Raw genomic sequence first — 10,886 nt, 5'->3', positions numbered from 1 at the left:
CGGAACCAGCATCTGATGTTCGCGCATCTTCGTCACCATCCCGAACAACCAGAAGCGGACGAGTCGTTAAACCGCCAGATCGCTTAAACTTGTAAATAGAGGAAAGCGAACTAAACAGAAAAACTTTCGCGTTTCGTTTTGTAAATAGCCACCTGAGTTCAAAAATAACTTTGAAACTGTAAATGGTTTGAACTCTAATGCAACCCCATGATAACTGCATGATTGCATGTGCATGATATAAATTTGCATGTTATAGTTAATCAGCAATACGGGATTGAATTTATCGCTATCACAAAACTCAACTCAACAGATGTCTCTACCGGTTCAACGAATTGTCGCATCATACAAACAGCAAAAATGAAATATATATGAACTGTAATGTTGCATGTTAAAATATTTGACAGCGACAGTACTTCAGCTATAAGGGGCAGAATAATCCCCTAGTACTGTCGTAAGTGTACAGGTAGTCCACCCTGTCACTCTGTAGTTTAAGAAGTATTTTATATGTGTATATAAACCTCTTTAAAGAAAGGGAGGTGTGGTGATAACTGATAAAGGTCTGCAAGCGTAGACTATACTTTGTTATTACATGTGACTACTTGCATGGAGAAAGTTATGGCTGCTGTCAAGATGACGCAGTAGTGATCATCGTTGTTGCATCTCACCTAATAAATGTCTGTTGTAAATACGTTTAAAGAACTGCCTACTGGACTTTTGATTTATATAACCTAAGTTCCAACCAATATCATATTTCGTTCAAAGAACAGGAGAGTCCCCGAAAATCTTGAAGCAATATTTGTTGAAAATACCACACTTTAATGTGTTCCATCGATATCCTTCCTTGGTATAACTGTGGATGAGTTTCTGAACTGGAAGACTCATATTAATAATATCTCTTTAAAAATATCAAGAAGTATTGACATATTATATAAACTAAGGTGTTTTGTTCCATCTAAGATATTAATGTTATTGTACAATTCAATCATATTACCACATTTATTATATTGCAATATCATTTGGGGTAATTCATTTTCATCTCATTACATCAAATTAAAAATTCTTCAAAAGAAAGCAATTAGAACTAGAACTGCAATCGTTTCAGAACGATGTACATGCATTGACGCCTCTGATTTAATAGAGGGCAAGGATCAGAAGGAGATAGAGAGAAAACTCTAGATGATATACATTCTCAAAAATATTAGAGGGCGCTATTTCTTAAAGGAATGGTCACTGATGCTGAAAACACAGTTGGATTATGTGAAATGATACAATTGGCAAACCCTGAAAATATGAGACAAAAATAAATTCAAAAAAGGAAGTTATGGCGATCCAACTATTTTAAGACTTTGCAATAGAGGGCGCTATTTCTAAAGTTATTGTCACTTATGGATAACATGTCTACCAAATCAGAATGAATTTGGATGAGGAACGGTGGCAGGGGAGGACTAACAAAAATTACATGTTAACCAAATTGGATTTTAGCACATTTTGCTCTCGATAGGAAGTTGCATTCTAGAGTAAAATAATTTAGACCATTTGGCGGCCCATACGTGGTTGTTGAAAATGTGTGCATTGTGAGCAGTATACCATATGTTCAGATTGACTTATCTTGAAATTTTCTGTTGTAACCTATGTCGTATTTGGTATCACTGGAAAGAGTATTCCGATGCGGTGACATTGATACCACTTTTATTTGTGCGCAGGCAATAGACCGGAAGTAAATGCCATATAAAGAAAGACATTAAAAATGAAGGTTTTGCACAATAATTTTAAGCTGACGTCAGATTTTTGTCAGTTTCTGTTACAAAAGGTTGACGAACGGTTGAAGTATATATCAAAACTCATATCTGCCAAGTTAGAAAGAATAAGCTTCAATAATAAGGAAATAAGAGCAAGTTGAAGTTGTGCTGGCATGAAAGTGCATTTTGGTGTATTTTGCTGATTTTCAGGAGCATTTTTCAGATATTTCGTCAGTTGTAAGGTATATATTTTTTTAAATGGCATGAAAGGGCATATCTTGAAGACCCTAAATTTAAAAAAGGGTACGGGTTTGGCCACGCATGACGCAATGAGGAGCATTCAAAGGTAAGCGTTTTTGAAACTTTAGAGGGCGCTATTTCAATGACGGAGAATCAATGATGCGTGAAAACTCAGTAGCATGTATGTTTTGATACCGTAATTGATTCCTGAAAAAAAGAGCTCAAAATGAATCAAAACAAGAAAGTTATGGCCATTTTACGATTTTTTACTTTACATTTCAATAAATATGATGTTTTTGAAGGAAGGCTATTTCGGATTTGAATTTAGGACATGAAGATGGCATTTTGAAGGTCAAGTTATGCGTCGCAGATGATAGAGAAACTCTTGGACTATCTATAGCAATTTGTTAGAAGTCTGTAGCATGCAGGATAATTGAGATATGAAAGAATGAAGAATGGTATGCAAATGGACTTGAAATGGACAAAATGGCGCCTGGATGGTCATGCATGAGTGATTTTGGAAAATGGAAGACGAGAGGCACAACTAGGGATGCTGGACAACATGTGTACCAAATTTGGATGAATTTGGATGAAGGACGGAGCCAGGGTAGAGCTAACAAAACCATGTGTTAAACAAATGGGATTTTGGTGGAAGAAGAAGATTACGGAATAGGAATATGGAACAAGAACAATGCATTGTCGCCGTTGGGCGTCAATGCAATAATTGCTCATTCTGATTACAACGCTCATAGTAATCCTTCATTTGTACAATTGAAGATTCTTCCAGTTCAGGAGCTTGTAACACTAAACACACTCATATTTATGTTTAATTTTCATATTGGTAATGTTCCTCAAATCTTTAAAAATATGTTTGTAAATAATTCTCTCATCCATTTGTATAATACAAGGCAAAGATTTTTATTACACAAACCACGTGTACGCACTACCAAAACATTGAATTCAGTTTTGAATGTAGGACTAAGCAAATGGAATGGTTTAGATGATAATATCAGGTCTAGTACCACTTTGTCAAGGTTTAGGGAATTATGTAAAAGAGATTTTTTTCAGAGACTTAACCCATTGTTGATGTATTGCTGCATTCTTTTTAACCATCTCCTTTTTCTCTTCTTATCTTCTCTCTCTCTCCTCCCTCCTCTCTCTTCCTTTTTTTTCTAGCTTTCTCTACCTCACTTTCTCACTTTTCTTTCTGCATGATCTGCTTTCAGATGATTAGGATATGTGTTTGTGTGGTGTGTTCGGTGTGTGTGTGTGAGAGTGTTGAATGATGGTCAGCCAATTTGTTTATCTTTTTTTCTTCTTTCCCCGCCCCTTTTGTATATTATGTATTGTATTGTATCAATTTTAATGTGTTGTATATATGTTGGGCCCCAATTCACAAGCACTGCTTCTTATAGGGGTCCAAACCTTTCATTTAATTGTTTTACATTGTATTTTTGTTTTTTTTTATGATTAGTTGAATAAATAAACTGAACTGAACTGAGAAATATATTTTGTAACTATTGATATTAATAATAACAAGTGGAATGCCTCTGGCCGTCTCACCTGCATCACGCAGTTCAATATAGCAGCAGACGTGCTGACTTTGAAAACTACTCTAACTCGCACAAGATGTTCAGTGATACATGGTTACTCTTATGTCCACTTTTTATGAACTAGACCAATAAACTTACAGAGATATGATGGTTATTCAACAAAAAAACCCAACATGGCCAAAGTTCATTGACCTTACATGACCTTTGACCTTGATCATGTGACCTGATACTCACACAGGATGTTCAGTGATACTTGATTACTCTTATGTACAAGTTTCATGAATCAGATCCATAAACTTTCAAAGTTATGATGGTAATTCAACAGATAACCCAATTCGGCCAAAGTTCATTGACCTTTGACCTTGGTCATGTGACCTGAAACGCGCACAGGATGTTCAGTGATACTTGATTATTTTAATGTGCAAGTTTAATGAACTAGATCAATAAACTTTCAAAGTTATGATGGTAATTCAACAGATACCCCCGATTCGGCCAAAGTTCATTGACCCTAAATGACCTTTGACCTTAATCATGAGACCTGAAACTTGCACAAAATGTTCAGTGATGCTTGATTACTATTATGTCCAAGTTTAACGAACTAGACCAATAAACTTTCAAAGTTATGATGGGAATTCAACAGATACCCCCAATTCGGCCAAAGTTCATTGACCCTAAATGACCTTTGACCTTGGTCATGTGACGTGAAACTCATGAAGGATGTTTAGTGATACTTGATTAACCTTATGTCCAAGTTTCATGAACTAGGTCCATATATTTTCAAAGTTATGATGACATTTCAAAAACTTAACCTCAGGTTAAGATTTCGATGTTGATTCCTCCAACATGGTCTAAGTTCATTGACCCTAAATGACCTTTGACCTTGGTCATGTGACATGAAACTCTAATAGGATGTTCAATAATACTTGATTAACCTTATGGCCAAGTTTCATGAACTAGGTCCATATACTTTCTAAGTTATGATGTCATTTCAAAAACTTAACCTCAGGTTAAGATTTGATGTTGACGCCGCCGCCGTCGGAAAAGCGGCGCCTATAGTCTCTCTGCTATGCAGGTGAGACAATAATACTAGCCAATTTTTATAAAGCACTTTTCCCAGAATGGCCCAAAGCGCGTTAAAGCATATTATTACCCCGGTCATTGGATTCATTTCAATCAAGCACGAAATTGTCAATTAATTTGGGTTGGACGTATTAAATGGAAATTTTGTCCTTCTTGGCTGCTTCCCTCTCATTGCTTTTTTTTCTTGTAAACTTATTATGTCTTTGATGATATGTATTCTTTCTTCCTCATGCATTTTATCATATGTTCATCTTACGCAGAGAGAAAAATAAACATGAATTGAAAAAAATATATATTTAAAGTGATGAAGACAAGGAATATATATTCATATCAATAACATGATTAATCAAAGTAGTAATGCAAATATGGGAAGGTCTAAATATTCATAATGTTCAGCTATTTACAATCTTTCTCCGGTATGTAGACAAGCTAAATATACCAACCTGTTGTAGCAGAAGCTGAACCAATTGGGATGGTCTGTCCGTCCACTGTAGTACCAAGAACAGTTATTGTGTACGTTGTACCTGGTTGTAGACTATCAATAACTGCCGGCGGTACAGGTGAATTGATAGATCCAGTGTGTAGGCCATCAGTGCTGACAAAGTCTATGCGGTATGTCAAGGCACCTGTTATCTCTGTCCAACTTGCGCTGATTGAATTTGGAGTTGTTTCAGTTATTGTAACTTGTGTTGGAACTGCAAAAAACAAGATCACCAAGATGCATTAGCATACATATCTGTAACTTCTGGAGGTTTTCATGGTGAAGCAGAAAGAGTGCAGCATTTTCATGGTAAACCATGTATTCTTCAGTGGGCATGTGTTGGTCTTCAGGAGAATGAGCAAACGTAAAAAAAATCTATATACCTTAACACGGTTCCTTGTGCACAGTGCGTTGCAGAGTATGTCTCCGATTGGCTGGAAAAGTCACGACACGAAGATATGACGACCTAATATATGACTTGCAGACGTCAGAGTTGTTGATGTCAGCACACACATACGAACATAAGGGGTTTGCTATACAGTGAAAATTATTACCATTCCCGCAATGCCGCAACTCTGATCCTTACTCATATGCAGATGTCATGTGACAGATGGACCATCCGTTATGTGTCTCAGAGCGAATCGTGTTGATAGTGGCTAAAGCATACTAATCATAATAGATGAAATTTCATCTTGAATGCATTTCCAGTGAGTTATTCATATGGATTTCATAATTATTATTTATAAAATATTTACCAGTAGTAGCTGTAGCGGTACCAACGGCTGATTGCTGTCCTTGGTTAGATGTTGAACGTACTGAGATATCATACTGAGTGGCAGGAGTAAGTCCAGTAAGGATGATGTTGGGGTTGGTGCCTGACGAAACCACTCGTTGTGTTCCATCTGGTGCAGTGTAGGTTATCTCATAATTAATGTTGTCTGGCAAATTCGTCCAGCGGAGAGCTATTGTGTTTGGTGTTACCGAATCCACAATAACCTCATTCAGAATACCTACAATTTAAATTTATATCTTATTAATTGGCCTTCACCTGCACTCATTTACATTATTTGAATTGACCTAAACATTCAAGAGATAATCCCAACGACTTTTTTTTTTCTTTTCAACACCAGATGAGTACAGGGTTTATTACGTTCAAAAAAGAATATGAATGAGTAATCAAAGGGCATAAGAAAATGAGAATGAAGACAAAAGTAAACAAGTGGAATGCCTCTGGCCGTCTCACCTGCATCACGCAGTTCAATATAGCAGCAGTGCTGACTTTGAATACTACTCTAACTCGCACAAGATGTTCAGTGATACATGGTTACTCTTATGTCCACTTTTTATGAACTAGACCAATAAACTTAATATGATGGTTATTCAACAAAAAACCCCAACATGGCCAAAGTTCATTGACCTTACATGACCTTTGACCTTGATCATGTGACCTGAAACTCGCACAGGATGTTCAGTGGTACTTAATTACTCTTATGTACAAGTTTCATGAATCAGATCCATAAACTTTCAAAGTTATGATGGTAATTCAATAGATACACCCAATTCGGCCAAAGTTCATTGACCTTTGACCTTGGTCATGTGACCTGAAATGCGCACAGGATGTTCAGTGATACTTGATTACTCTAATGTCCAAGTTTAACGAACTAGACCAATAAACTTTCAAAGTTATGATGACATTTCAAAAACTTAACCTCAGGTTAAGATTTTGATGTTGATACCTCCAACATGCTCTAAGTTCATTGACCGTAAATGACCTTTGACCTTGGTCATGTGACATGAAACTCTAATAGGATGTTCAGTAATACTTGATTAACCTTATGGCCAAGTTTCATGAACTAGGTCCATATACTTTCTAAGTTATGATTTCATTTCAAAAACTTAACCTCAGGTTAAGATTTGATGTCGACGCCGCCGCCACCACCGTCGCCGCCACTGGAAAAGCGGCGCCTATAGTCTCACTCTGCTATGCAGGTGAGACAAAAAAAATTGCAATAGGCAACAGGACTATGACTCCGACGAACTTTAGGAAAATGGATTTCTCTATATAGGATATTACTCTATCAAATGTTTAAACACATGGTTTGAGACTTTGGTACGATTTAAAGCTGCATAACACTACCAAGAACCATCTACATAGCCATCACATTTTCAAAGAAAAATAAAGGGTCGAATGTTGTGATTGAAAGATAAATTGTGTACGTACCTGTTGTTGGCGTGATGCTTCCAACTTCCAATGGTCCACCTCCCGGGAAAGCCACAACTCGAATATCATACATTGTAGCTGGTGTGAGTCCAGTGAGAGTGGTTTGGGTGTTTTGTGGTCCATTAGAAACTATCATTTGTTGTTCCGGTTGAGTCGAGCCAGTAGGCCTGTATAAAACCTGGTAGAAAGTACTACCATCTATCGCCGTCCAGGAAAGTGTAACCGTGCTCTCTGTAACCGAATCCAATGTTACCGTCGTATCCAAACCTGGTAAAAACATTGCAAGATAAAAATAAGTCTCCATCTAACTAAACTCAACAATGTAGGGCAAAGAGTAAAATGTAGTTTTATATGTACATGTAACCTAGATGGACATACTTTCTGAAGAGAAAGAAATACAAAAGAAATCTACGAACAAAGAGCTATCAGAGAGGCCTAGGAAATCCCCCTGACCACCCTCATCATTTTGAGATTGATGGCTTCCCGTCAATTTTATTACTGAATTTTTGTGTTTCACCTGCCCTCATAGAATGCCTTACAACGACAATCCGTATTGATATTTTGATATTCCATTCTAATTAATAGCTGTATCATGCAATTATCAAGCAGCATACAACTCTCAACCCAACACTAACCCAACCTTACACACACACACCCACCCCCACACAGTTGCACTCTTAAGCACACCAAAACTCAGTAACTTCATTAATTTTGTGTTTGGGATGACCTACCTGTTGTACCTACAGCTGATCCGACGTTAAACGTATTTGTGCCGTCTGTTCCTAGCACTGAGAATGTGTATGTTGTCTGTGGTTGAAGACCAGGCACAACAACAGCTGTGTTGCCGTTCCCGTCTGGGTTAAAGGAACCAGTATGCGAACCATCGGCACTGATGTAAGAGATTAAGTAGTCTGTGGCTGCCTGGTTAAAAGTCCATGAGAGCGTTGCTGAATTTCCAGTTGTGCTGTCCACAGTAACGCTGCTAGTACCTGGTAGGCTATCTGAAATGATCCACAGTCAGTGTTTCATAATTTACTTTAACAGATACAAAAGCTTAGTATACTTAGGCCTGTATGCTGAAGTCTGGTTTAACTTAAACTCCGGTTTTAAGTTGTGGTTTAAGTATGGATAGCCAAATGTTACATAAACATAATTGTGTAAGAAGTATAAATAGATGATTGTCTTCACCATCGATGAATCGGAAAGGAGCATGTGAACATAAGAAACATACAACTTTCTAAAATCTTTGACACTTTTGGCTTTCAATAATTTTAGCACAGACCATGGTCTAAGTTAAAGGTCAAGTCCACCCCAGAAAATTGATGATTACAATGGATAGAGAAAAATCAAAAGAACATAACAATGAAAATTTCATCAAAATCGGATGTAAAATAAGAAAGCTATGACATTTATAAGTTTCGCTTATTTTTCACAAAACAGTTATATGCACAACTCATTGATGTGCAAATGAGAGAGTTGATGATGTCACTCACTATTTCTTTTGTTTTTTATTGTTTGAATTACACAATATTTCAACTTTTTCAGATTTGACAATTGGGACCAACTTGATTTAACCACAAACTGTTAAAGTATTGGTAATTGCACATGTTCAGAGGAGAATAAATTTTGTTTCACATGATGAGGAGAAAATCAGAATGTTTCTTATTTCATATAATGATATACAAAAGAAATAGTAGGTGGATGACATCATCACTCTGCTCATTTGCATACTGACCAGGATGTGCATGTAACTATTTTGTGAAATTAAGCAAAACTTTAAAATATCATAACTTTCTTATTTTACAACCGATTTTGATGAAATTTTCAGTGCCGTGTTTGTTGAATTTTTGTCTTTTTATTCAAACCAAGTTTTTATTGGGGTGGACTTGTCCTTTAAACATGATTTAAGAATACCAGCCTTAAGATTTAATAGCGTTTCTCTCAGAGACAATACTGGTAAATGATTGTTACACCCGAGTAAAGTACATAATGCTCATGGCTGTCAAATGTAACATCCCTTTCAATATTCACCGGCTTCTATAGTAAATATGACCTTTTCTATAAATTGATCTTTATTGAACTATTCCGAGACACAGGTTCGTATGACTAAAGTAAGAACCATTTTAAGAAAGAAAATGTAGGAAGGCAAGTGGTATTGGTTTCATATACCAACTACCATCAATTCTTCAGTTTATGAAAATATTCCCCCCCCCCCCCTATAGTGCATATTTAACACTTTTCTTCAGGGTAGTAGAAATATTATTTTCTCTATAATATTGAATATGACAGAATATTGCTCATGCTTCAGCAAACAATATAAGGAGCTAAAATGAAATGCATGGGCACAATGAGAGCAATTGTCTAAAATATTCATACCCAACAACAACCCTTTTAACATGTATGATTACATTTGATGTTTAATTAAATTTGGAACAATTTTTTTTTTAATTCCTTTTTTTTCTAAAAGGGCATGGGAGGTTTATTTTCACTCAGTCAAAACAGACGGGCAAAAACTCAGATTGTCTTGATTCTAACTCTATCATGGCTAAAAATACTTGACCAATACACTCTAAAAAATGAAGTGCTAATTCAGCTCTTAAAGAGCGTGTATAGTGACTGCACTTCAGATTGCTGATTTGTCTAGTTCAAATTTGAACGAGAAAAATCAGCACTCCGAAGTACAGTCACTATACACGCTATTTAAGAGCTGAATTAGCACTTCATTTTTTAGAGTGTATACTTATTGTGGTCCCACCATCACTTAATTGGTTGAATATTATGGTGGTGTAACTATCACTTAGGCTAATTCAGATAGAGGGTCAATAATTTCCATCAAGTTTAATTAGTAGTATTTTGCATTTTGTCACATGATAATTTGGTTCAGTGATGTTAGACAAGGTGATATTACAACGATGTAGGTATAGCATAATCGGTGTGTTGGCTCAGTTGGTAGAGCGTTCGTCTCACAACCGGGAGGTCGGGGGTTCAAACCCCGGCCCCGTCAGACCAAAAGACGTTAAAAGATGGGAGTTGCTGCTACCCTGTTTGGCGTTCAACGATTAAAGGGATAGAGCCTCGTCGATCTGGCGCTGCACAGTGGCTGCCGGGCCCACGATCAATTGGGCAAAGCAAACTTTCGGAGTATTTCATTTCATGTCTATTTTGAACAATAAATTATGGATTTTTTTTCATGTAGGTCATCATTAAAGCAAAGAAATTACCACCATTTTAATGCTTTCATCACTGTAACTCCTAGAAAGGATTCTAAAGTGTAATTTATTTTGTAATTTCCTTTTATGTTGTATTGACTACCATAAGTTTTCAATTCAGTGGACTGGGGTTTTTTTACTTGAACTCGGCATAGCATGTTCTACTGAATATGCAAAGAGCTTTGTTATACCCATCACCATTTCTGCACTTCATGGAACTCAATCCAACCAGTGGCTCACTTCATTCATCATCCCTGTATAACTTCCAGAAGGATTGCTGCATCAAACTATCAAGTAATATATGTTCATCTATATTTTCTTTCAATGTTTGATATTTATTTTTTTATATTTTTTATATTTATA

At 36.4% G+C, this 10,886-nt stretch overlaps 1 protein-coding gene across 1 annotated transcript in view; it reads right to left on the bottom strand.

The window, feature by feature from the left end:
• The window catches only part of LOC121422569, a 134,221-nt gene extending 125,841 nt beyond the window's left edge, over nucleotides 1-8,380 (bottom strand). Inside the window, exons 1-4 of the mRNA XM_041617715.1 lie at nucleotides 8,046-8,380; nucleotides 7,315-7,581; nucleotides 5,849-6,103; nucleotides 5,056-5,307 (exon numbers count right to left, since the gene is read on the bottom strand). Coding sequence (XP_041473649.1) covers nucleotides 5,056-5,307; nucleotides 5,849-6,103; nucleotides 7,315-7,450 — 643 coding nt within the window. The 5' untranslated portion in view covers nucleotides 7,451-7,581; nucleotides 8,046-8,380. The remainder of the gene's footprint in view (nucleotides 1-5,055; nucleotides 5,308-5,848; nucleotides 6,104-7,314; nucleotides 7,582-8,045) is intronic.
• Nucleotides 8,381-10,886: the final 2,506 nt, after the last annotated feature.

The sequence above is a fragment of the Lytechinus variegatus genome, chromosome 10 (assembly GCF_018143015.1).
Source record: "Lytechinus variegatus isolate NC3 chromosome 10, Lvar_3.0, whole genome shotgun sequence".
Lineage (NCBI taxonomy): Eukaryota > Metazoa > Echinodermata > Echinoidea > Temnopleuroida > Toxopneustidae > Lytechinus > Lytechinus variegatus.
The sequence above is the reverse complement of the archived record's forward strand: the minus strand, read 5'-3'. Positions and strand labels throughout refer to the sequence as shown.